The 26,914-nt window shown below is 45.4% G+C and overlaps 1 protein-coding gene across 2 annotated transcripts in view; it reads right to left on the bottom strand.

Moving 5' to 3' along the window:
• Positions 1-835: 835 nt before the first annotated feature.
• ZRANB3 (zinc finger RANBP2-type containing 3) overlaps positions 836-26,914 on the bottom strand; it is a 115,987-nt gene continuing 89,908 nt past the window's right edge. For both annotated transcript variants that reach the window (XM_018561810.1, XM_018561811.1), the window contains 5 exons: positions 24,521-24,663; positions 22,239-22,382; positions 10,540-10,921; positions 7,470-7,601; positions 836-1,045 (listed from right to left, as the gene is read on the bottom strand). In XM_018561810.1, the coding sequence (XP_018417312.1) occupies positions 947-1,045; positions 7,470-7,601; positions 10,540-10,921; positions 22,239-22,382; positions 24,521-24,663 (900 nt within the window). In that variant the 3' untranslated portion in view covers positions 836-946. The remainder of the gene's footprint in view (positions 1,046-7,469; positions 7,602-10,539; positions 10,922-22,238; positions 22,383-24,520; positions 24,664-26,914) is intronic.

Here is a 26,914-nt window from a genome sequence, read left to right on the forward strand (position 1 = left end):
GGAGACAGAGAGAGAGAGAGTCACACAGAGAGAGAGAGAGGCACACAGAGAGAGAGAGAGGCACACAGAGAGACAGAGAGGCACAGAGAGAGAGAAAAAGGCACAGAGAGAGAGAGAGGTAGAGAGACACAAAGAGAGAGAGAGAGAGGCACACAGAGAGAGAGAGAGGCACACAGAGAGAGAGAGAGGCACACAGAGAGAGAGAGAGAGGCACACAGAGAGAGAGAGAGAGAGGCACACAGAGAGAGAGAGAGGCACACAGAGAGAGAGAGGGAAACCGATAGTATTTTTTTCCTTTTTATAGTGTTCTATATTATATCCCGGCACTGACCTGCTTTATTGGTCACGATCAGTACTATAGCAGACCATGTAGCAGGTCCTGACCATACACAGAACTCATCCTGCAATGAAGCCATGACCCTGGCGCCACTCACTTAGGATTCCGGAGCATTATATGTCGGAGAATTTCGCTGATACATCTCTGTGTGATCTCCATCCTGCGCTGTGTCTGTATGGCCGCCGATAATTGGAGCAAATTCTTGGTGCAGCAAAGCCCACCTGGCTGCTGAGGAAGAGCACAGCGGTGAGCCCGGCCTGCAAGCAGTAAGCTGACCCCCGAGGTGCACTCTGCATTTTCTATATGTACAATAAAATAATATAAAATGTATGAATACAATGTTTTACATGACACATCTCCATGTTAATCTTCTGAGCTGAGACCGTGACATGCTCACACCGGAAGCGGGCAGATATAAGGTGTATTGTATCGTTGTTCTCCGTGTACCCCTCACAAGACCTCGGCTTAGTGCTTGCTCTATTAATGTGAACAGATGGTACTCACCCAGATAAATCTTTTTATTGTATTCATGAATCAGAAGAACATAAAAACCTGAGACACACATAAGACATGTGCAGGGGAGAGGGAAGCGGGAATCACAGTGAAATGTCAGACCTTGGAGAAGAATTTAGTGATATCGGAGCCGTATTTCGAGGCCATGGATTGTTTCTTTATCTGGCTCCTTTCCTTTGCCTGCTGAGCTGTTCTCTGCAAAAAAGCAAAGTGCAGGTTGAAGCGTGCAGGGTGAATGCTCATTAAAACACTTCAAATAAATGAAGATTTGCCATCTTAGAGGGAACATAAAAAAAATGTTAATTGTGCCTCAGATGTACCTGGAATATCTATTCCTCCTGAAATATAGCAGAGGATGCATGTGAAGGTGCCCAGGTACTCCTGTGACTACAACCTCATCGCTGTATGTCTGCAGTGTGGTCAGGTGCCAGTCTGACATGAGGAAGCAAAGCTCTGCCTCCACCAAGATGGACACCTCCACCTAATGACACAGTGCAGTACAAGGAATGGTAAGCCATTGTGAAAGATCCTCTGTGTGGAGACCACTGGGAATACTGGAGATTGGACTTTTGCCCCCTGCTTGCCCTTCAGGCACAGATTTGCACCTCCGTCTGTCTTGGCAAAATAAAACATTAAACACGTTCAGTACATCTCTCTCATGTTTCCCTATGTTTTTCTTCTTTAAAAATGCTGCAAATACAGTAACACACCTCCCAGAAATCCAGTGAGCTCCTGACTTCCTGTTCACCTTTCTCATAAACCAGCCCATGCAGTCCAAGGATCCCAGTAGATGTAAATGAACTACTGTGAAGAGTTCAAGTTGCATACCTGTGGGCCACGGTGATTCCCCTGATGAAGCCTTTAAAGAAAAAACTCTAAAGGCAGTTTCTAACTCCCCCTCCATATCCCATCCGCAGGGCCCTACAGACATTGGACTCGCTCTCTCTCCCTCTAGCATCAGCGGCTGAGTTCAGTGTTCCTGCTACATTGAGTGTGTACTGCGCATTCACAGCCTTTGAACAGGAACGGCACTCACTCCTGTCATGCTAAGGGGTGAACATCTAATGGCTGTAGCTCCCCGGAAATGGGATAAGATGAGGGGAAGCTGCCATTAGGTGTTCCAGGCTCCAGGAGAGGACCAACGTGGCCTACAGGAATGCAGCATTAAAAGAGAACTATGGGGTAAGTGTTTTTCCCCATAGTTCTCCCAGGGGTCACGGGAGGACATATACCAGCATCCTCCCGTGACTCAAAGCTCAGTATTTAGCGAGCTACAGCTCGCTATATACTGAGACCGCCACAGCCGGGACGGATCCCGACATCACTGTAGAGATCCACCCAGCTGTGTGAGTGACAGCAGGTTCTGACTATCTAGAGGCAGAGCCAGCTGTACCCGCCCCCACCCCCGTCCGTTCCTCCAGTCAGCGCTGGAGGATTGGAGAGGGGTGGGGGGAATCCCTGCGGGGAGCGGTGACTGACAGTCACCGCTCACTGCAGGGAGATGATCTATTGAGCCGACGTGTGACAATTTCATTGTCACACGACGGCTCGAAGTTCTCCTTTAATAAAGCAAGAAACTGACTGCATGGGCTGTTTTATGAAAAGAAGTGAACTAACCCTTTAAGCTAAAATCCCAAGCAGGGCGCTCAGCCTTCCCTGAGTGACTACAGAACACCTCCACCTATGATATGGAGTTTAGTAGAATGCGAATTGAAAGCCAGATCATACATACCGGACTTCAGAATCCTCGTTTGGCAGAATGGGCCCAATTTCTCATGGACACACTCCAACAACTTGTAGAAAGCCTTCCCAGGAGCAGAGAATGTAATAGCTGCAAGGAGGGAGGGGGACAACTCCATATTAATGGCCATGATTTTGGAACGGGATCTCAAACAAGCTCATATACTGTAGGTGTGACCTTCAGGTGCCCACAAACTTTTGGTCACATGGTGTATCCATCTTGTTGGGACGTCAGGATTATGATGCAGCAAAAAGTGTACCTTTTATCATTACTAATTAGTCCTTGAGCTTCAGTCCGGTGACTTTACCTAGGCTGAGATGATGTTATCCATAACGTATTTGGTGACCATGGAGGACGCCTGAGCAAAGATGGTTCTGTCCTTGTGAAGAGTAGGCAGATGAAGGCACAGTACTAAGTACCTGGAAGTGCTCCACAGTACTCAGCATGGATTGGCTCAACATAAAATAAATATATGTGATGCTAAGGTCCACTTTAATTGTGACTTTCTCCTTTAGCATCCTCATTATGGATCAAAACAGAGGAACTAAAATAAATTCAAAAAGTGAAAGGATGCTCGGGGTGGAGCGGTGGATTCTGGGTAAAGCGGTCTATTCCCAGAATGACTCGCACTGTAAATAAGGCTTAGCTGAAAGCTTTTGGCATCCACCAGCGTGGAGTGTCTCATCATCTGAAGCCTCTCCGAGCTTGTCGGGTTGTCAGAAGGCAGTTATATCGCTGGACAAGTCTGCCGCTTCTCACTCAAATTGCCTCATTAGCGATGGAGAATTTGCAGAAATTAGAAAATGCAGATAATGAGCCACTTCCATTTTATCTCGCACGCTGCTTCGCAAAGGCGAGCCATAAAAATTGCCCCAATTAGGAGAGAGCAGAGACTCCACTCCCGCGCCGGATCCAGGCGAGAAAGTCACCTTCCACTACCCGGCAATCAATCGAAGGCATTGAAGGAATGATATGGACAGTGGTAGAATAATTGAAAGGAGCGCGGCGCGGTTGATGCCCTGAACTGAGCCGGTCCCATTTTCTCTGGGCAATAATTACCACTAATTACTGTGTGGACGGGAATAGAGACTCATTTGCTCTCTCTGCACTCCTCGCCTGATGAACAATGAAGAATCGCCGCGCCTTATGTAATAAAATTAGTGTTATTTTAGCCGGGGAAATATGGGTCTGTGACATTCCGAAGGCAAAACTTCTCTGCAAACTTCGGTGAGGAAGTCACATGATCTGTCATTCTAGAAGGAAAAGTCTACAGACTGCCCGAGGTGAAGGGAACTCTGTACTCAGCTCACTGAAAATATGAGAGACAATAGAACTGCACGCCAAAGAGAATCCTCAGTGTTAGGTCCGATGCCACATTGCTTCTATTCTATTATCCACCTAAAGCTGAACTCCGGGATGAGCAGACATTGTCCTCATACAAGTCATGTGTATTCTTCTTGAATCTTGGTGAGCTTTGTGTATTTCCTCCAGATCTGTGCAGTAATCCAGTGTGAGACTTGGAGCTTCCTGTAATAAAGACCGCTCACCACTACTCTCTCTCCTTGTGCCTGGTGGCTGTTCTCGTCTCCGCCCCCTCCTGTAATAAAGACCAGTCACTTATAAACCGGTGTGCTGCGCTTGGTTTTGTGATGCGTGCTCTGTTTAATCCTTAAATTATGTGAAACCAGTCACTGCTGCTCTCTCCTTGTGCGGGGTGACTAGTCCGGTCTCTGCTGGTCTGATCCACTGGAGGGCGCAGTACACACAGGACCTGCAGCATGTACTCTCTAGTGGAGGCCTCCACTGCAATATATGGGGAACTTAGTTGGGACAGACCTATGATCACAAAATCTAAAAAGTTTTAATTCTGCACATGAATTCTAAATGGGTCTTTGATATATAATCCATCTTGAGAAAATTGGACAAGCTATTGGTCACATGGTCTCTGCTACATGACTGGATCACCGAATGGTTGCCTCTGAATGTCACTCCTCAGGAAATGTCACAGTCTCATTTAGAATTTAAAGCTGAACTCCGGCCGCCTCTTCAGTCTTGCACAGTTGTTCCGGCTCCTCTCCTGGACTGAAATTGGTTTCTCTGCCTTCCTTGCACACTGTGACCTCCTCACAATATGCATTAGAACCTGCAGCAAGTCAGACAGAGCCCACTCCAATAATGGCTGGAGGACATCCAATAATTCCTAACTCTTTCCTCCACAGCTTTCTTCTCCCTGGCTCGCCCCTTTCTGTCCATGATTGGGTTGCATCTATATAAATCATGGAGGCACGGCATGACATTTCAGTATTACCTATGGAGGGGTCTGGATCCAAATCAAGCCTGGCTAGAAACGCCCACTCCCCCAGACTGATATCCACCTATCAAGACATTTTGATATTTGCCCAACTCCTCCCAAGAGCCAGCCCAATGCTTGCATGCTGAGGGTTCTGGGGAGGAGTACGGAGTGAACTTAACCTTTTATTACAGAAAGGATTGCATTGCATTTTTCTGCTGAGCCCCTTTAAAAGTGAACATCTCTAAATATACACTGCAATATATATACTGTAAATATACAGTAGATCAGGGGTGGGCAACTCCAGCCCTCCACCTGTTGAACTACAAGTCCCATGAGGCATTGCAAGACTGACATTTACAGGCATGCTGGGATTTGTAGTTAAAGCACAGCTGGAGGGCCGGAGTTGCTCACCCCTGCAGTAGATACTATCACATTATATTAACTTGCCATCTCCAGGCATCCCTAGCTACTAACTCCTAGACTGACCACCAATGCTGAATATGGGTCTGTACACTGGACATAGAAATCCTTATATCACAGACAGAAATCTGATGTGGATTGTTAGCTCTTCTGCCAATCACGGCATCCAAATTACACAGACACAGCTAAACACCTATTTCTTATATCTGAATTCCATCTTTTGCCCGGAGTCCTCGTTTAAGCCGGGGATCCAATCCTGCCCTGTGGAGAAATCACATTTGGGTGGAGTCGGTCTTTACCGAGAGGACGTTTTCCATGTCTATATGATGGAACCAGAAAAGTGTAAACACAAAGCAGCGCCAATAATGATGCGGAGTGTGACTTCGCCATACATAACACGGCCGTGACATCCTCGTACCGCTATTGGCAGCATAAGACATAAAGAGACTAATGAAGTAGAAACAAGAAAAAACAACTTGCACAGAAACTGCGATCAATTAGACGCTAATACAAACAGCGAGTTTATTTCTCTCAGTGACCCCGATATTGACAATTGTGACACGCAGTAACACTAACAATGTCACTGACATTTACAATAACAAATACTGACAGCCGCCGACATACAATGTAATCTATACGCTTTTATTCACAACTGAAGGCATTCACAACTGAAGCACATATGCAGACAGGGACTTAGATCATGATGTCCTGCTATACCCGTGGTGAGAAATTCGGTACAGCTCGTCCCAAGGTTGGGTGACACCCGGAGCAGAGCCCGGGTGACACCCCGCCGTGACGTCATCACCCATGCACGTGACGTTGCCACGCGCGTGCATGATGACGTCATCGCACATGCACGGTCGTCTTATTAGCGCCTGCCGGCGGTCATCTTGGTGATGGACGCCAGCAGAGAGAGGAGGGGACGTTTACCCGGCGGGATGAGGTATGCCGCCGGGTCCCCTCCTCTCTGACGCTGTCGGGCTCTCGGTCCATGACCAGTCATTTTGGTGTCACCCCTTCAATGGTGGCACCCGGGTGCGGGTCGCACCCCCTTTGTGATGCCACTGCAGCCACCTTTAGGTTCCTGTTTTACAGCTCTACTTCGGTGAAAGAAATGTATCCATGTAACTGTGGAAGCTGTGTCCTAAGAAAAGACAAGCAAAGAGCAAAGAGCAAAGGACTGGTCACCAGTAGGGATGTGCGTGGGCTTGGTGATACGGAGTTTGCCTGAGCCCACACAAAACGGTCCCCTTTTCCAGCCCAGGCGGTGTCTGGGGCATTCGCCATCCTGCAGCCACACGTAACAAAGGAGCAGGGAATGCCCCGGCCGCAGCTGGTCAGTCCAACACATGGATGTGCCAGTTTTATGCACGTTCAGGCGATCTTCCTTCACGCCAAGCACACGCACGTCCCTAGTCACCCGTATTGCCTATGGGCTGCATGCAGTTTCCCCATTTTTACCATGCCTTGTTCTGTCAAGTTTTTCTGTTTGGGGGCAGCCATCTTGTTAGAGGAGCTGAGCATTTCTTCCTCATGTCACAGCTTTCCCCCTGATGACTGATGATCGTATGACTGGTAAGGGAATAAATAAACAGCAACAGGAGATGTGGAGGAAATCCCAGATCCACAGACTGAATACAGCAGAAGCAGGGAGATTCTTGCAGGGCCTCAGGTACATCTTCCTCTCCGGCAAGGAGAATGGTGAGCAGCACAGCACTGACATTACCTCAATCTCACTCTAAATCTGGTGAGACTAGCAGTCAGAGGCAGCAGTGCCTTAGATGTCAAACTGCAGATATACAGCTATGAGACTCAAGGCACAGGACGTGCACAGCTATTTTTCAGGAGGAATTCAATACAAAACTTAATTTATTTATTTTTTAGAGAACTGCTTGGGCACAATTAACATATCTATAACATGTTCTAATTCAGGTCTACTTTAATATTACATTTAACCCAAAGCAATCAGTAAACGCCCTATCTGTCCCCAAAAAATGGTATAAAATTCATTTCAGTACAGCGTTGCATGACGGAATAAACGTCAGTCAAAGTATCGCAGCGCTGAACACTGAAAAATGGCCTGGCCAGGAAGGGGGTCTAAACACCTGGTCTTGAAGTGGTTAAAGACACTCAAGACTGAATAACCATAAAAAGGAACAACGTACCTCTCTGTGGCAGACGGTGCACAGGGTCTGCAGATTTTCCAGCGAGCACTGACCTCCCCCACCATACACCGGCCTAATGTGGTCCACTTGCCAAAAGTGGCCTTCAGTGGGGTTGCAGATGAGTTCATTGAGCTACAGAGGGGGAAAGAAAGAGGATAAGGGGGGATGGGTTACACATCATTTGTCTTGTTGCACATCAGAAGACATTAAACATAACAGGGCCAGTACCAGCCTGGATCCCCCCGCTTCATGTTGTAGAACAGCAACATCTCTTTGTGGATCCCATTAAAACTGGCGTTTGACAGCTATTGTCAGGGGAATGGGAGAGTACAAGTGATCAGGTGGTTAGGATTGTTGTACGTCCCTTCTCACTGCAACTACAATTGCCAAACTACAAGGAGGACGACACAAAGAGTATGAGTTCCTCACATCGTAACAATGAAAAAAGTGTCATACTTCTGAACTGCAGCACCATGTGACATACGTCTGTTACAGATAACTAGATCCTCGTATGCGTCCCCGTACATTGCAGAATAGAATGGAATGTGCCGTGTTACTTTTTAGGTTGCCAAGAAGGTGTTCCAGAAGTTCCAAGACTGGGGTACAAGTATGACCGGACTTTTCTCACCTTCTCTCAGTAGGAATGGCAGGTCACCCTCAGGAGGTACGATCTGACAGCCCTTGTACCAACTGCCTCAGCGAATGGGGGCAAGGATTTAGGGAATGGGGAGGTTTCAGCGCTCAGCAGGCATGCCCAATGTTGCTTGGTCCAGGGAATGTTTCAAATGCTGTAGCTAACCACTGTAGGGGGACAACTGGTGGTGACTGAGGTTCCAAATGACTCTTCTTCCACACCGTCATTCAAAGAGCTGCAGCAAAGTGAAGCCACAATCTATCTAAATACCTGAAAGGAAGATTCTTAATGTCTGCCGCAGGTAATGCAGAAAGTTTCTGTTCTTCGGCACTTGCTAGAGCGACCTGAAAATCTCAGCCGGCTTTCATTACCGATAAAAGCCGGCATCCTGTCACCATGGAAACAGACTTGCTCTAATTGATACGGGCCTCATTTATCACGTCGAAAATAGGAACTGTCTCTAGTGCCTCACAGCAGGTGAACCCGCGCTGTAAGCAGACAGCTGGAGGATGGAAGATCTTCGATCTGATTGGTAGCTGCAGGTCAATACAGACAGTTCCTATCGCAGACACTGTGATAAGGAAGTCCCAGCATGTGCTACTCTTGGCTCGCAGTCTGTCCTGCTCACTTTAAACGGGAGAGCTTCTGCTTAAAGTGTTATTTGTGGTTTATTTATTTTTAGTATGAAAAAGCAATGCTAAAAGTGTTAAATCCGTCCTCAGAGACACATGGAGGCTGTCCCTGATGACCTACCCCTTCTTAAAATGCTGGCTGCCTGGGTGCCATGCTGATACAATATCCTGAACATTCCTTTAATTATTGATTCCACACACGAGTCTGCAGATCAGGAGTTCTGATTGCGCTTTGACTTTACTTGCTGCATTCTGGGTCCTATGACCCACAAAATGGTGCAATGATTGGATCAGGACAGCCAGGTGACTAACATTTCCAGGTGGTGGTCAGGAGTGGCTGCCTCTATGTTTATCCCAGCACCAGTCTCCATTAAAGGAGAACTATGAGGCGAGTGATTTCCACCCATCCTCATGGTTAGAGCCGACGTGTGACAAAGAAGCTGTCAAAGGTCAGTTCTATCAATCGGGAAGTGCGCAGAAACATGTCGCCGATTCGCTCACTTTCTAATCGTCTCCCTGCAGTGAGCGGTGACTGTCAGTCACGGCTCCCCGCAGGGATTCCCCCCTCCAGCGCTGACTGGAGGTTTGGATGGGGGAGGGGGCGGGCACAGCTGGCTCTGCTTCTAGATGGGCAGAGCCAGCTGTCACTCACGCAGCTGGATGATCTCAACAGTAATGCCGGGATCCGTCCCGGCTGCGGCGCTCTCAGTATACGGCGAGCTGTAGCTCACCATATACTGAGCTTTGGGTGGCGGGAGGAGGTTAGTATATGTCCTCCCGTGACCCTTAAGAGAGCTATGGGGAAAACACTTACCCCATAGTTCTCTTTTAAATATTCCAGATCATGTGCACAACATGACAGCCAATTAGGTTGATCACATGGGCTTGTTTACACACTAACCTGCTGGCTTCAGCTATTTCTAGACACTTCTCAAAGAGAGGGAAGCACACTGACAGCTAAAGCCAGCAGGCTGCAGCTGTCACACAGCAAAAAAAAAAACGAAAAAATGAAAACAAGATAACATTTTGTTTGTCCATATGTATTAAAACACAAACAATGTATGTATTACAGCAGTGGACCAAATATATAAAAAATACATTAAACAACAAAAAAAAATTGCAAAATTATTCAGGCAGGGAAATTGTTTATAGCAATATTGTCAAGTTCAAACAGGATAAAGAGGTCACCAGCACTCCAAAAGTTCCATGCTCTTTTATTTGGCATAAAGGGTCATATCACCATTTATAGCTTTGTTTGCCTGATGAAGGAACTGAACATATTCAGAAACCTTACCATACATGGTGATATGACCCTTTATGACAAATAAAGGAGCATTACTCAAGGAACTTTTGGAGTGCTGGTGAGCTCTTTATCCTGTTTGAACTGCTTGAACACAATCAAAAACAATTTTGTATGCTGGAGTTGGGCTTCAAGAGAAGCTGCTTAATTTGGTCTGGCCCCTAATGACCTGTTCATTAGGGGTTAAACACGCATCTGCGCGAGGCCAAAGAGCAGCTAAAATACAGAGGGGGGAATTTACCAAAACTGGAGCAGCTGTGCATGGCAACCAATCAGCTTCTCTCTTTAGTTTGTTCAGTTAAGATTTGAAAATGAGAGAGAGATGCTGATTGGTTGCCATGCACAGCTGCTCCAGATTTTGTCTGCTCCAGTTTTAATGAATTCCCTTCAATATATCTTCTCTTCTGGACTATTAAAATGGACCAGCGTAGAATAAAATCTAATTTCCTGTGAGCTGCCCCGTTATGTTCTTCTTACTGGGGGGGAAATTGCTTCTGGTCTTACCTGGTCTAGCGGTAGCTGTGCCATCCAGGTACTCTGCAGCAGCGTTTTCCTCTGGCCCTTGGGTGCGTCCCGCACACTCAGGAACAGCTCGTGTGCATTTAAACAGCACTGCTGGCACACGCCGTGCTCAGTTTCGAAAACCTTCGCCCTCATGTAACTCTGGCTTGAGCGGATCAGGAAGTCATCGTGGCACTTTCTCGAGCAAAAGCGTGAATCCCAGGCAGGCGTGGAATCCAGCGCGCGAGGGCAGGGCTCCTGGCAGCGCACGCACAGAGGGTTCCCGGCCTCGTCCAGCACCTGCAGATAACCTTGCTGAGCCGGGTCTTCCTCCCCTCCGTCCGCCCGGGCCCCGTCGGCTCCTGGAACGTTTGCACTCTCCGTCCTAAAATTGGAAACATGGTTGGATAGGGGATGAGTAATCGCAGGAGAAATGAAAACCGTTTGGCTTAAAGAGGCCTGCATAATAATCACTGTCTTATTACGACGTCACACTGTGAAACTAATAAGAGGCATAAAATGGTACAGGAAGCAAGACCAAGGATAAATTGTTCATTTTGTGATATCGTGGCTTTCGCCCATCGCGCTCCTTCCATTAAAGTCTCCATCCATTTCTTTTTAACACAGTCTTACTGGGAGGCCCCCCCTCGCTCTCCAGCTTAATGTGCGCATATTGCATAGTCTGTGAGCTATATTTACACTCGTAAAACAAGATCGCTGCTAAATTATTCATTTACACTTTGTGAACAGTGAAAGAAGAGACGGATTGACATTAATTTTTTAAGTGTTCCTGGTATTGTTTATTGGTTAGGGAAAATCCACAAAGCACAGGACGCCTGAAAATATTTCATTTTCATTTAAAGGTTGACTCCTTTCTATAAAGGTCGCTGCAGTATGGAGAAGGATGGGGAGAGCGACTGGTGAACTGACATTACACCACATTGGTATCTGTCCCAGCCCCCTCTTGCAAGGCCAAAACAGGGTCTTACTCTCCTCTCATTCCTTGACTCCTCACTTCTACAATACAACGAATTCACCTTCATTGAGCTTTGAAATGACAACAGAAAGAAAGCACAACTGTGAATTCTGATGGGGAAATGTCTAAGGAGGTTAGGAAGACACAATAAGATTCAGCTCGTCATTGGCTGCCAAACTGTTTCTGTTTTGTGGCGACTACTTTGCTCTGTAGAGTACCATTTCCCAAAAAGTCAATATATGTTCCCCATTTCAAGCTAGCAGCTCACAGCAATGTCTGGTTCCCAATCGCGTGTTCACCAAGCCAGCCAATTAGTGATCACATGGGTTTGGTAATCATAAAAATCCAACTTTATCGTTGTAAATTCCATGCAAAGTTCAAAATACAAGGTATACACCACCATAGTATCTCTCCCACTCCAACGCCCCTCACGCGTTTCACCACCTGGGCTTTATCATAAAGGACAGGGGTTTGCCCGCCGGCTGAGCTGTCATTGTGCTTTGCACAGAGCGAGAGAGAGGGAAGGCTCATTGACAGCTGGCTGGAGCTTTTAATAAGCTCAGGAGTTAAATCTTAAAAATGCATTCAAAAACCTTAACTATTAGCCAAAATGTATCTTACTTGTGTATCACTCGGCTGTAGATCCTCCAATCATCTGTGAATTGGTGCTGACACTGTCCTTCCTTCTGGAGGGGGGCTACTTTTGTTACCCATGGTCCCTGTGTGTGTTGTAAAGTAGCCACCGATCTAAGCTCGCTCCCAGGATGGACTACAATCTCACGTTTAGTTTACCAATTTGTATTGAGATTGTAGCCCATCAAAGGAGTGAGCTTGGAGCGGTGACTACTTTACAACATACACAGGGACCATGGGGAACAAAAGTAGCTCCCCTCCAGAAGGAAGGACAGTGTCAGCACCAATTCAGAGATGATTGGAGGATCTACAGCCGAGTGATACACAAATAAGATACATTGTGGTTAATAGTTAAGTTACTTGAATGTATTTTTAAGATTTAACTCCTGAGTCTAGTGTCACTTTAAGTCAGTCCAAAAAAAGTTGGAAAGCGAATCATTTTACTGTTAAAAATACATTAGAAATGACCAAATTATCATCTTATAATAAAAAACACAACATAAGCGGAGCATTTACGACAACTGTGTAACAAAGACAAGCCCCAACTGTACTTAAATGTAATTCTGTTAAGCAAATTAGACACAGAGTAATGCACACTGACGCCACCTCATCTGCGCACATAGGCTTCAATGGCCTTTGACTACCAAAGGGTTAAGAGCAAACCTACAGTAAACATTGGGGGCAATTTATCAAAATTGGAGCAGATAGAATCTGGGGCAGTTGCCCATGGCAACCAATCAGCTTCTCTCTTCAGTTTGTACAGTCAGGCTGGGTTCACACCTGGGCGACTCCTGACCATGCGGCAATCGTGCACAAAACCATGTGGCTAGCCGGAGCGGTCACGGAGTCGTCCACCACAGCAGATCGCGCTGGAGGTGCAATTATTTTCTAATGGCACCCCAGTCACGCCCGCTGGATCGCACGGTTTCCCGCCCATGCTATTGAACAGGATCTTGGCCTAAAAAGCTGCATGTAGTGTGTCGCAAAAAAGGTAAATGTACATTTTGTTTAGCGATTGCCGCGTGGATGTAACTCCATTGAAATCAATGGGGCTGTGTGGCGACCGATGTGTGCACTAGCACACAATCGCGCGTCCCGGGTGTCGCCGAGGGCTGAACCCAGCCTCAAGCTTAGAAAATGAGAGACAGAAGCTGATTGGTTGCCATGGACAACTGTTACAGATTTTGTCTGCTCCGGTTTTGATAAATCCCCTTCTATGTGTTATAAATGTAACTTTTACCTGAATTTTACATTTTAATAACATTTTCAGTGTTCTTTTTTCTTGTTTCCATGTTTTAATTATTGCATTTAATATGGCAGCTCAGAAATGCTCCCTCTGGTGGTCATCTGTAACGTCATTAGTATTTCCTATTTCCTGAATTTTAGATTTGCATGTGAAAAAAAATACTGAATGATCAGAAACATTGTTGTTTTGTATAGTTTGCGGTTATACATGGTGGCAGTGGACTTCAAGCTGAATATTTAAAAGCTTTTGTAAACCTCAGAATATAATACAGGTGAAACTCGAATAATTAGAATATCGTGCAAAGTTCATTTATTTCACTAATGCAACTTAAAAGGTGAAACTAATATATGAGATAGACTCATTACATGCAAAGCAAGATAATTCAAGCCGTGATTTGTCATAATTGTGATGATTATGGCTTACAGCTCATGAAAACCCCAAGAACCCCAAATCCACAACCTCAAAAAAGTAGATTATTACATGCAATCAATAAAACAAGGATTGTACATAGAACAATATCGGACCTCTGAAAAGTACAAGCATGCATATGTACTCAGTACTTGGTTTGGGCCCCTTTTGCAGAACTTACTGCAATTACTTTTGCACGATATTCTAATTATTCGAGTTTCACCTGTAGGTTGCAGCCTGCCAGTTCTTAGATGTGGCGGCTGCATTAGTTTCCTTTTTTCTTCTTTAATTTTCACCTGGTGATCCTGTGAATAACACACTTCCTGTAACAATGTTATCTTACATGTGTAATTTACTAATCCCATCACTCTCCACATAATGGAGATGAACACAGGCAGACATAGTTGGAGGTCCAGCCTGGGGAGCAACCATGACTCCCTCCATAGATACAGTGGATGAGTGAGTGTAGCCATGGTTACTATCCCCCAGGCTGGACCTCCAACTATGTCTGCCTGTGTTCATCTCCATTAAGTGGAGAGCGATGGGATTAGTAAATTACACAAGTAAGATAACATTGTTTTTGCTTTTAGTTCAGCTCACAGGAAGTAACCAGGACATGGCGTATCCAGCAAAATCAACAGGGATTTTCTGTACTTGCTGAAACAAGAAAACTAAGGCAGCCACCACATCTAAGGCCTCATTCACACAGCTAAGAGTCAGCCCGTACAGATCCGTGTGACGTGCAAGGCAGTATCGGGCCATTCCCGGGAAGGACAGGTGCTGCGTGTGATTGAACGCGGCAGTCTGTTCTTCCCTATGGGAGGATGCGGCCGTACGCTCACCCGAACTGCATATCCGTTTGGGTGCGGGTGTCCGTGTATGGACACCCGCACGGATGTACAGCTCGGGTGAGCGTACGGCCGCATCCTCCCATAGGGAAGAACAGACTGCTGCGTACAATCACACGCAGCAACTGTCCTTCCCGGAAACAACGTGATACGGCCCCACTCTTCGCTGTGTGAATGAGGACTGGTGAGCTGCAGTGTGTTACATTTCACATACAGTGTGTTACATTTTTGTATTTGTGTTTAGTTATCTTTTAACTCACTGCCTGTCGGACCAAAAAATAAAGACTCTCTGGAGCTTCTAATGATGTCAACCAAAATGCACCCGGTGCCAATCTGCTTGGGCTGTAAGAGATATCTCCTGCAGACTTGGTAGATGGGGCCAGGTGTATTTTGCCTGTTTGACATCATTAGAGACTGAAGAGTCTCTTTATCAGTTTGTGCCCAGAGCAGTGTTTTTCCTTCACACCGAGGAAGAAGAACTCTTTTATTCAACCATAACATCATCTGGTCACAATAACAAGCGTCTTATCAATAAAGGTAGAGTGTGTTTTTTTAATGATAGGTTTCACTGCTGGTGATTTGTCATCAGAGGCGTGACTGGTCTTGATGTGACCTCAGGGTAAGTGGTCTTGTCTCCGCCCCCTCCTGTAGTTTTCTGTGCAGCACAGTGATGATGTCACTGCTACTTTTGCAATATAATATTTGGGTTTTCAAAGGCATTTGAGGCGCACAAGGTCTGTTTGTATCCTTTGTAAGAGGCTTTTTAGGAATATATTTGAATGAGAGTTTTTATGCACCAAAAAAAGCCCAAATCCCAGCGTTCATATTTTGGCACAATGGCCGTCTGGTTCCAGTGAGTTGCCCAGTACTGGTAATAGGAGTTCTGCTGGTGTGTGTGATGACTCTTCATACATTCTGCGCACAAGTTTGTGAAATGTTTGGCAGAGATCCCTTCAATCCGGCCAGCTTTATCTTTTCATTACGGTGTCTGTGCCAGGATATTAGTCTGAATTTCACAGCTCCAGCAGGTCAGTCCTCTGCTCTCCCAATCGTTATTAATATAGAGAGCAAAGTTCATTACATGGAGGACTGAACAATTAAGACAACGCCGGCTTCCTTATTACCAGTGCTCACCGCACACCATGGAAGCACTAAACACTCGCAGAGCTTCTTATTTCCTGAGCTTAGGATGAACGGCTCGCACCCCAATTCACCCCACATCTCTATGAACTGTTAAAGGGAACTGACTATCAGCTTGAGGCAACCCCGTCACTAAAATCTCATGTAAGCTTTAACATATTAATGTCATTTCAAAAATTACTTGAAATATTTTTAAATCTGAAGCTCTCGTAAAAAAAAAAAAAAATTTGTGATCCTGCCATGACGGTCCTTGCCCGGGCACTTCCTGTTATAGGGTGACACTGCTCCGCATTGTCTCCTAATTGTAGTCCGAGCTGCATTATCCCCTTGGACATGAGAGCAGCCATATTTGCTCATTACAGGCAGACTGGGTGTCTTGATTTAAAGTGCTGCACAGTGATTATGATTTACTGTTTCTACCAATCAGTTCAAACCAATCAGTCTGTTCAACGGCAGGAGGTGGGCATTAGGTGCATGCATCTGGCAGGTTCACTCCCCACCCGTTTCAACCCAGTTTCCTGGTTCTTCCAGGTATAGGGGAACATGTCACTTTCTGAACTTCCTCCCACATGACAGCTCTGGTGATTGGTGATTGGCCACTCAGGCACCTGGCTCTGTCACATGAGAGCAATTTAGAGCTTACACGGGACTTACTACCTTTCTATGCTCCTGGCAGCTGAGTGGAGAGGCAGAGGAAGGCGAGTATGTGCAGCTGGGGAGGGGGCGCAGAAAGGTGAACCTATCGCTTTGTCCTTATTTATTTATTAGAGGTAATTATATAGCACCGACAATTTTGCGCAGCGCTTTACATAGAGCCCATTCACATCAGTCCCTGCCCTCAACGAGCTTACAATATAAGATCCCTATCTCACATGCATACATAGAGGGCCAATTTAGAAAGGAGCCAATTAACCTCCCAGCATGTCTTTGGAGTGTGGGAGGAAACTGGAGTACTCGAAGTAAACCCATGCAAGCACAGGAAGAACATACAAACTCCTTGCAGGTAGTTTCCTGACTAGGAACGGAACCAGGGACCCTCAATGTTGCAAGACAGATGTGCTAACCACAACGCCACTGTGCTGCCCCCTGCTGCATAGCAAAAGTTCATTTAGGGGTCCATTCACACTATGCGTAGTGTTACACACGTGCCCAATTGCAACACAACACAGTGTGTTAAGGCAGCCTATTAATCTTGAATGGGCTGACAGTGTCACCTTAACACAGTAAAAAATGGCCTGACACTTTTTAATACAGAGCCAAGCATTGTGGGTTTGTGCTACCAGGGGCGTCCACATAATGCCGCAGCCTGAGCGGTATCCTCAGGCGGCATCTCAGGAGGGGAGGGCTCGGCTGGTCGTGTCTGCTCTGTCAGCCGCCACCTCCTGTCCGATTGACTGACTGCTCTGCCAGCGGCCACCCCCTTCTCCTGGCTGTCTCAAGAGGCAAATACGGTAGGGACGGCCTGCACTCTACTGTACTAATGCATCAGGACAAAAAACAAAATGAATGACACCCCAACGCAGAGCAGTTAATGCCCAATGTCTGTTGATGTAACACACAGTAAATGCAATGCGTCGCTGTAAAAGAAATGCAATATGTGGAAAATGGGGAGCTGACATCCTAATCGGAATATTGGACGACTGGTTTTACCAGACACGGGACAGCACGCAGAATAAAAAGTAAAGTCCTGATCTGAGTCAGTGCCTTAAAAAGGGCTGAAGCCAATGGATCAGCATGACAGCCAGGCAACTAGCATTTGCAGAAGGGGTGGTCAGAAATAGCAGCCTTCATATTCTATCAGTACAAGTGCCATAGAAGACCAGCTGATGGATGATAAAGATCGGGTGGTCCACCGAGTCTGACCTTTGTTTACCCCAAGCATGTCTGAGTTCACTTTCTGTTGACTGGCTCACCAGCTCAGCTGGAAATCTGTTCCAAGCATCCACTACCTTTTCAGCGAGATGTTTTTGCCAGCAGTTATGCTTTATAGCGGAACTCCAGCATTGTGACCACGGGAACGACGCTAAGTCCTGGGGTATGTGAGCCCGGTCTGTGTGATGATGCGCCCCCCTAGAGTGACGTGTACACCACAGGCTGGGAATGGACAGAACGACATGACTGCCCGTCTGCCAGAAGAGGCGCTGCAGTAGGCAAGTAAAGATTCGCAATACATTTTTTTGTATATACCAGAGGAAAAAAGTAAGAAGAAAAATATATACAAGGAAAAAAATGATTGGAGTTCTACTTAAATGAAGGCACCCTGGCCGGACCATCGCAGCTTATCTGCTCAGCTTTAATTCGTGGTCGCTGCTCATTTCTCACTTCATAGAGATATCTCTCCAATCTCAGGTTATTTCCAGCTTAAATGGGTATGATCACCTAAAATAAACTCAAATGCTCTCCAGCCCTCCCTTTACCCAGCACACTGTCTATCAGTGCCTTCCTGAGAGTCGGCACCCAGCAGCTCCCATTAATCATTCCTCACCAGGCGCTGCCAATCATTCTCGCCAGACCCGTGTCAATCACTCTCACCGGGCACTGCCAGTCATGCACAACTTTCCGCATTAATAAGCTGCCACTAAAACTTAGCAAACTCATCCCAAAGGAACTGTCACAAAGCACAATGCCTATCTCTGAAGCCTCTGATGGAAGCTGCTCTGTTATCTCACTCACAGGCTGCATACTCGTTCCACTGCAGTGACTTTGCTTGTTAAAGAGACCCTGTCACCAACTGCACAAATTGCAAGTAAAGAAAAATCAGGTATTTTAAATTCTTGCTTGCAGGAAGGTCCATAAATTATTTTTATTCACCTGCAATTTTCCTTTTAACTTGAACAAATTGACTAGACAGTTCCCTAGCACAGCCCCCTCTCTCCATTATTGTCACAGCACCCTCATTTTCTAAGAGTGTCTTTTTATTCTCTGTGCTGGCACAGCTCCCCTCCCCTATTTACATAATCTTACCTGCCGGAGAAGGAGGAGGCAAACTGACGTTCTAGCTGTAGTGAATCTACAAATTCCATCATGCATCTGCCTCTGGTGGTCACACCTGGGCCGTCAGAGTCTTGCAATTCCCCTATGGGATTTGTAGTTTTACACAGGTTAAGGGCCGGAGTTTGCCTACCCCTGCTATAGAGTGTCACTTGAGTGACAGCTCTGAGTCTGCCGGCATCACATACAAGATGGCGGCACCCAACAGCAGTCTTAGGGCTTTTGGATGTCTACACAATGCAGGCTTTTACAGGCAAATAACGTGTATAGAATATATTACATGCTTATATAATTGAAAGGGAAGATTGTTGTTGAAATAAGTATTTTTATGGCACTGACCATTTACTCAGCGCTTTACATAGTGCATGTTTACATCAGTCCCTGTCCTCAAGAAGCTTACGATCTAAGGTTTCTATCTCGCATACATACAGGGCCGATTTAGACCGGAGCCAATTAACCTACCAGCATGTCTTTGTAGACACGCCTGCACAGGGGGAACATGCAAACCACATACATATAGTGGGATTCAAACCAGGGACCCCCAATGCAGCAAGGCAATAGTGCTAACCGCTAAGATTACTGCTAAGATTAATCAAATCCCATAGATCCCGAATATGTGATCATGCAGCTATAACATAGTATATTGCTAAAGCTGTCAATGTATTTCTCTATGCATGCACTGTGCACAAGGAAAGAAATACATTTATATTATAGCGTGCTGTAAATAAATAATACATGGATGTTAAAAAAAATTATTTAAACATTTGTCTATAATTGTAAATTAGAGTATTTCATAAAAAATGGTAGCAAACAAAAGCCCTATATATCTGTAAAAAATAAGTCAAAGCAACAGGACTTGCTGTATTTTTCTTGAAGATGTTTCACTGGTCATCCGACCAGTTTTCTCAATTCAGAATGACTTGTACAAAAATTATCTGGGAATAAATAGGGTGAATGTTGCTCCAATCCGCATAACCTGTTAGTCACAAACAGGTATTGATTGCATTTGCATTAACAAACCATATACAATGCGGTTTTAACACCTCTCTCTGGGCAGGTTAATAACACCTTCTAGCTCCAATTCTGCAAATGTGATCAACACCTGGTTGCGACTAACAGAGTATGTGGATTGGAGCCACATTCACCATATTTATTCCCAGATCATTTTTTTACAAGTCATTCTGAGAAAGCTGGTTGGATGTCCAGTGAAACATCTTCAAGAAAAATACAGCAAGTCCTGCTGCCTTGACTTTTTTTTTTTACAGATATACCATGACCTGGATGAATGAGAACCTTCACAGACAAAATCCCTATGTTTCCTATAAAAAACCTAAAAACAAAAAACTTTCAGGTACAGAAATAAGTTATCAGAGTTACCAAAGTTAACCGATGCACATTACATTTGGTCTGGGCATTCAGGCGTCAATTACTTCTGGTTATGAAAGGGTTAAGCTGCTCACTTACATTGTTCATATTAAAAAAATAAAATCACTAAAATCCTGCAGGGTCAGGTGGCAGATGTGCAGATCCGGTCAGCAGTGTCCATATGTCAGCAGTGTCCCTATGAAAATGTTACCCCCGCCTTTCCCCCCAATTATCTACCAAAAACAGAATGCTCTATTTACAAACATATACCAAAAAAGAAATAAGATAAATTCCAAACTAAACGTTTCCCTTCACCGTATCAGATGTGTGGTTCATCGGATATCTTCATGCAAGTCATGACAATGCTTGACTTGCTTTCATTATTTCATAAAATAAAAAATGATTTTATGAAATAAAGTGTTCAAGGTTCCTACTGATCGGCAGAGCTCATATAACGCACTGAAGTGTACTGTGCTTGTCGCTGCTGAAAGCAGAACATTAAAATGATCCAATGTATTGCCTTACTCAATAGACTGAAAATACAAGTGTTAGATGCATCCATAGTTTGTCCATTGGGTATCAAGCCTGACCAGGAATCTTAGTGAGACCTGAAAACGTGCATTTTGAGTGTACCGAGTTGACTAATGAAGGGAAAGACTTTCACCCTAAGTCGCTCCGATATGAGGCATTAGCAGTGGTGATACTGTGATGACCTACAACAGTTTACACTTCAAGAGTTTTATGCCGAGTCTAATTTACGGCAACTATAGCACAGGTGGGGAGAGAGGAAAGCATAAGAGGAAAAGAGAAGAGAGAAAAGACAAGGAAGGGGAGAAATGAGAGAAGAGAGGAGAGATGAAAGAAGAGAAGGTAGAAGAGACACGAGGAAGGAAAGAAAGGAGAGGGAAGAGGAGAGACGAGAAAGGAGAAGGTAGAAGAGACAAGAAGGTAGAGGAGAGACGAAGAAGGAGAGAAAGGAGAGGGAAGAGGAGAGATGAAAGGAGAGAAGGTAGAGGAGAGAGGAGAAGGTAGAAGAGAGATAAGAGAAGGTAGAATAGAGACGAGAGAGGAGAAGGTAGAGGAGAGACGAGGAAGGAAAGAAAGGAGAGGGAAGAGGAGAAGGTAGAAGAGAGACGAGGAAGGAAAGAAAGGAGAGGGAAGAGGAGAGACGAGAGAGGAGAAGGTAGAAGAGAGACGAGAAGGTAGGAGACGAGAGGAGAAAGTAGAAGAGAGACGAGGAAGGAAAGAAAGGAGAGGGAAGAGGAGAGATGAAAGGTGAGACAGTAGAGGAGACACGAGAAGGTAGAGGAGAAATGAGAGAAGAGAAAATAGAGGAGAGGAGAAGGTAGAGGAAAGGAGAGATAAATGGAGATAATAGAGGGAAGAAGGCAGGAGGAGAGAAGAGAGGGAGAGGAGAGCAGGAAGAAAATATAAAAGGGGGCAGACGGCAGGAGGAATGGAGAGAATAGAGGGAAGAAGGGAAAATAGAGGGGAGAGGAGAGCAAGAACTAAATATGGAAGAGAGGAGAAGGCAGGAGGAATGGAGATAATAGGAGGGAAGAAGGGAAAAGGAGCAGAAATAAGAGAGGAGGAAAGAGGAGGAGAAAGGTGAGAGAAAAGAGGAATGGAGAGAAAGAGGTGAGAATGGAAGAGGAAAGGAGAGAAGAGAGGGAAGAAAGAAAGAGGAGAAGCGATGAGAGAAAGTAAAGAGGGGAAGAAAGGACAGAGAAAAGTAGAGAGGGGAGAGGAGAAAAAGTAGAAGAGAGGAGAAAAGGGAAGAGGAGGAAATATAAGCGAGAGAGAGAAAAGAGGTGAGAGAAAAGAGGTGAGAGAAAAGAGGACAAGGAAGAAGGGTGATGCATGGAGAAGGGAGAGGAGTGGAGAGTTTTGGGAAAGAGTTTGGGAGGATGGATGGGAGGAAAGTAAACTACATTAGATAACTTTCTGAAGACAAGCTTTTTTTGCAATGTGAAAACTGGTGGTTTTCTGTGAAGAAAAAAACACTTATTTTAAACCTTAAAGTGTGAAAAATGGAGCAGTAATAAAACCAGCACACGGGTTTATCACGGCAACTGTCAGAGCACATAGCACTTACCGGGTGGGGGGTCCTGCAGCTGTACCCACAGACACCTTCCCTTTGACTGACGATGTACATTCCCTGCTGACAAGACGCACGCTCCCCCCGCTGCTCTGAACTTTCCTTAATGAAGCAGCTGCAACATCCTCTTTGGTCAGGTACCTGTGAGGAAAACACGATCAAACAAACTACATATATGTGTCTGACACTCCATTAGGCTGACTAATGTTTTGTGTGCCGTGTGGTATTTGCACTTTATCATGAGCACATTATCGGATCTGGTTTTGCTCTTTGTTTCTGTATTTAAATATTGATATTCCCTATTTGTAAAAGGTGATCTTAAATTTTTTACTTGGAAGAAAGCAGGAAAGTAGGTAATGTGTTCCTATTTGGAAAGCAAACACCTTCAGAGCTGGACGTTAGAGGCTTGCTGCAAGGATTTGCGATACGTCATTTAGAATGTTACGCGGCGGGGAGACGGCGATATCGGCCTCACGCGGGGTTCATAGACTGCGAAAATGAAGACAGGTCTCTCTGCTTCCCGTGTAGGCGTAGACAAAAAAATTAATCGGGTTTATTATGTGGTTCCTTAACAGTGTGAACCCAAACACAAATAAATATTGGGTTAGATGGCAGCGCCTACTCTTAAAGTGTATGTACACATAAAAATAAAAAGTACTCTAAATCAATTAATAAATGGCTTTGTATACTCAATGTCTGCTTTGTGTGTCAAGTGTCTTCAAAAACACCACAAATACCTGATTATCCTGCCAGTCTCCCGCCCTTCCTGTTCTGTTTGCTAATCCAGTTCAGACCTATGGTAGTGTTGAGAGACATGCCCAGTTGAAATGCCCAGTTGAAAGGATACAGCAGGACTCCAATGCAAAAGCATGGCAAGCCTGCACTCGTCTAGTTAGCCTGGCTGACACCCCATAGCCCCGCCTCCCAATAATGATTGACAGTGGCTCCTGTCTGGAGACTTGCTGTCAAGCATTCAAAGGTAGGTTCATCTATTCCCATTAGCTTTCTGCCCCCACCCTTCACAGCCGTGGATACTGGACACTTTACTATGAGAACAAAGGTATTTGTAATGTTCGTCATTATTCTCTATTGCTGTGAATAAGATGAAGTAGCTTTCGGTTTATAATGTATTTTGCACTATAAGGGTTCACATAGATGGGTGGGACAGAGATACAGCACTCAACTGAAGGATAAAGTAGAAGGAAAGGCTACACAGACCAACCGGCCAATGGCATCCTCTAGCATAGATATGTCAGTCTCTTGAATATATTAACATTGTTGTGTAAATACCTTTTAATTACATTTTTTATCAACAGTCACGTGACCTCTAATCTCCCTTGCTCTTTGGGTGGTGGGGGTGAGCCTTCCGGGGCTGAGATCACGGCAAGAAGTGACCCAGTGCAGGAACAGCACTGCATTAGAATTACAGCCCTTGACTGCTACTGGCCAGATCACCAGGTGAAAATAATAGAAAACTAATACAGCCACCACATCTAAGGCCTCGTTCACACCAGATACAGTGCGTTCTGGCCCGATTCTGGACAGAACACACTGCATTGCGGCCGGCTCAGTATGTTGTGGGGCAGGAGGGGGTGTGGCGGTCCATTGAAGTGAATGCCACGCCCTCCGGCCGCAATGCGATCGGCCGCACGGAATCGCAAGGCACACTATGCCTGTGGTCTGGTCTGGTCCGAACAAAATGCTGCAAGCACTATTTTGATCGTGCCTTGCGATACTGTGCGGCCAGAGGGCGTGGCTGTCCATTGAAGTGAATGGCACCGTAGCCAGCCCCCTCCTGCCCCACAACATACTGAGCCGGCCGCAATGCGATGCGTTCTGGCCAGAATCGGGACGGAACGCACTGTATCTGGTGTGAACGAGGCCTAAGGGCTTTTTAGCTGCAATATATATTATTTTTGGGCTGTAACCAAATGCAAATTGCTGCTATTTAAGATTTCCCCCTTTATCCACCCATGTAATGGGAAGTGTCCTTGTAAACTCACAAGAAGAATAAGCAAGGACCCGATAAAGCAGGGCCGGAACTGTGATTACTGTAGATGGATTAAAAGACTAGAGCTGTTCTTATAGACCTGAATAAATGATCTCTTTTCCTATACACAAAAAACTCAATTTCTAGCAAGACCTGTAATTTACTCCAATGTAAGTGCCTTAATCCTGTCCTCACTAGAAGGTTCATTTGTTGCTCTGCAGTCTCTGCTGATGTGAGATGCTCAGAGAGCGGGCAGTGCCCGTCTGACATGGCAGAGGCTCCTATGTACCTCTTGGTGCTGACGTGCGCTGACTGCTGTTTGGAGATCTCACCCACGGCCAGGACAGGGCTGGTAAAGATCAGACCGCTCTTCCGGATTACACGCTGCTTCATGGCTGTCAAACTGTTCCATTCTCTGACGAACCTCAGAACCTGAGACACACAGTGGAATTAGTACACATAGTTCTTGGCGGAGCTCAGATCTCAGACATACCAGAACAAACGCAATACATCACAAGAGCAGTTAACAATGAGGTGTCCACGGGTACAACAAGGTGGCCAAAAGACTTGACGGCATGATAACCAGTACAGAAACACTGACACTAGTACAAGGGAAGAGTCCATGCTTAGGCACTTGTCTCAAGAATTGTGATCAGTTGGCAAAATCCAACCGGGCTGTTGAGGTCTGGGACCATTGAAACTAGCGAATGATCTCTTATCACAGAATCAAAGGATTTGGAAACATTCAGTTTACAGAGTAACCCTGGCCAAATGCAAGGCTGATGTAAATACATGTGTATTGTTTATGCTAAAACATAAGTAAATCTGTTCTGCCAGTATTGTGATCCAGCTACCGCTTGCCATACAGCACAGCCAGGTCAATTACCTCACTATTCTCACTTTTTCTTATGCAGAATAGCTTACAAAGCAGACCAGCCTACTGACTGGACAATGAAGGAGCAGCCTCACCGCAGGGATTCCCCCCCTCCCCTCTCCGATCCTCCGGCGCTGACTGGAGAAACGAACGGGGAGGGTGCGGGCACAGCTGGCTCGGTCTCTAGATAGGTAGAGCCAGCTGTCACTCACGCAGCAGTATTGTTGGGATCCGTCCCGGCTGTGGCGCTCTCAGTATATCGTGGGCAATAGCCCGCGATATACTGAGCTTTGGGTGACGGGACGTTAGTATATGTCCCCCCCTTGACCCTAAAAAGAACTATGGGGGGGGAAAAAAACCACTTACCCTATAGTTCTCTTTTAAGGCATGACTAAAAATACCGATGGCTTTAAGAGAGTCAACTCCCCAAGCCCTTTTTCTTTCCTCCTATCAGTAAGTCTCCAATATTTGAATGACATCACTTTGCTATCCCTCTCTCTGCAGGCCTCCATAGACACGCACAGCCCTCTCGCAGGCCACACTCCTCCTTTCCGCTCAAGAGGTTGACTGACAGCATAAGGAGCCTGTGGCTCTTCTGCCCTCAATCTCCTCCCCCGCAACCAGGAAGTTCGGGTTGGAGGATTGCTTTGGGGACCTACGGCGGTGACAGGTAAGTGTTTGGGTGTGTGTGCGTGTGTGTGTGTGTCTATGTGGGTGGGTGTGTGTGTGTGTGTAGAGAATGCATTAAGGTAAAAAAATGCTTTAAGGATTTTTTAATAGACATATCCCAGACTTACATATTTTTTTTTTTTATATACCTGCCCGGACATCATCATTAAGATCCTGCGAAAATGCCAACCGTGCGTATTTACTAGACACAAAATACTAATACAATTGTAATTCCCGGACCAAATCATTTGCAAAATTGGTGACGCACAGCAACATTTGCTATTCTTAAGATGTATAAATTGCACACAAAAAATATATATTTTGCCAAGCTACTAAAGAATTCGCAAATTGTTTGTGGCCAAATTAGACCGCATCATGGTTTTGCAAATGTTTATATAACAGGGAAGAATGCAGCCATAATTATTCCTTAATACCAGATAATACAGGATTTTAGAGAACAACGCGGCGCAATTTAAAAAAGGAGGTAACGTTTTATGACAATTGTTTCCTTTGTAAAAATTCAAGCCCTGAGCAGAAAACTAAAGTGTTCCAGACTTTAACTCTTCTACAGAAGTCTCAGCAAAGCATTCGCCGTGCGCTCGGGAAGCGCTACAACGGTTCAAGAGTTAAGTCACCGCATTGCCGAGACGTGTCAAAGTTCTAGCGTTGAGTGCAATTTTCTTCATTACTTGACGATGGAAGGGGGGGGGGCGCTGATGTTATTTCTGAACGGTGTCGTTCACGCTGGGTGTGAAAGTGTTAAAACACAAGGCTATGAATATTGATGAATTATCACAGTTGGTAATTCTGCAAATGAGGAGGAGGGGAAAAAAGATCAGTTTCCTTGGCCTTCGCATCCACAGAAACATGTAGGTGTTAGAATTTGCTGGAGGATCAGAAGTTTATTTTCAGCAAAAGCAGACACTTGCACCACTTGTCTAAATCTGCTGTGTGTGTGTATATGTGTATATATATATATACACACACACACACATATACACACACACACATACAGCACATACACACACATTATGTGTAATAAAACATCTCTCCTAATAATTGTCCTCCTCAATTATTCCTTTTATTTGATATTTGGTCAGGTTGCATTCATGGTCTCTCTCTCTCTCTCTCTCTCTCTCT

The sequence above is a fragment of the Nanorana parkeri genome, unplaced genomic scaffold, assembly GCF_000935625.1.
Source record: "Nanorana parkeri isolate BGI_ZX_2015 unplaced genomic scaffold, ASM93562v1 scaffold545, whole genome shotgun sequence".
NCBI lineage: Eukaryota > Metazoa > Chordata > Amphibia > Anura > Dicroglossidae > Nanorana > Nanorana parkeri.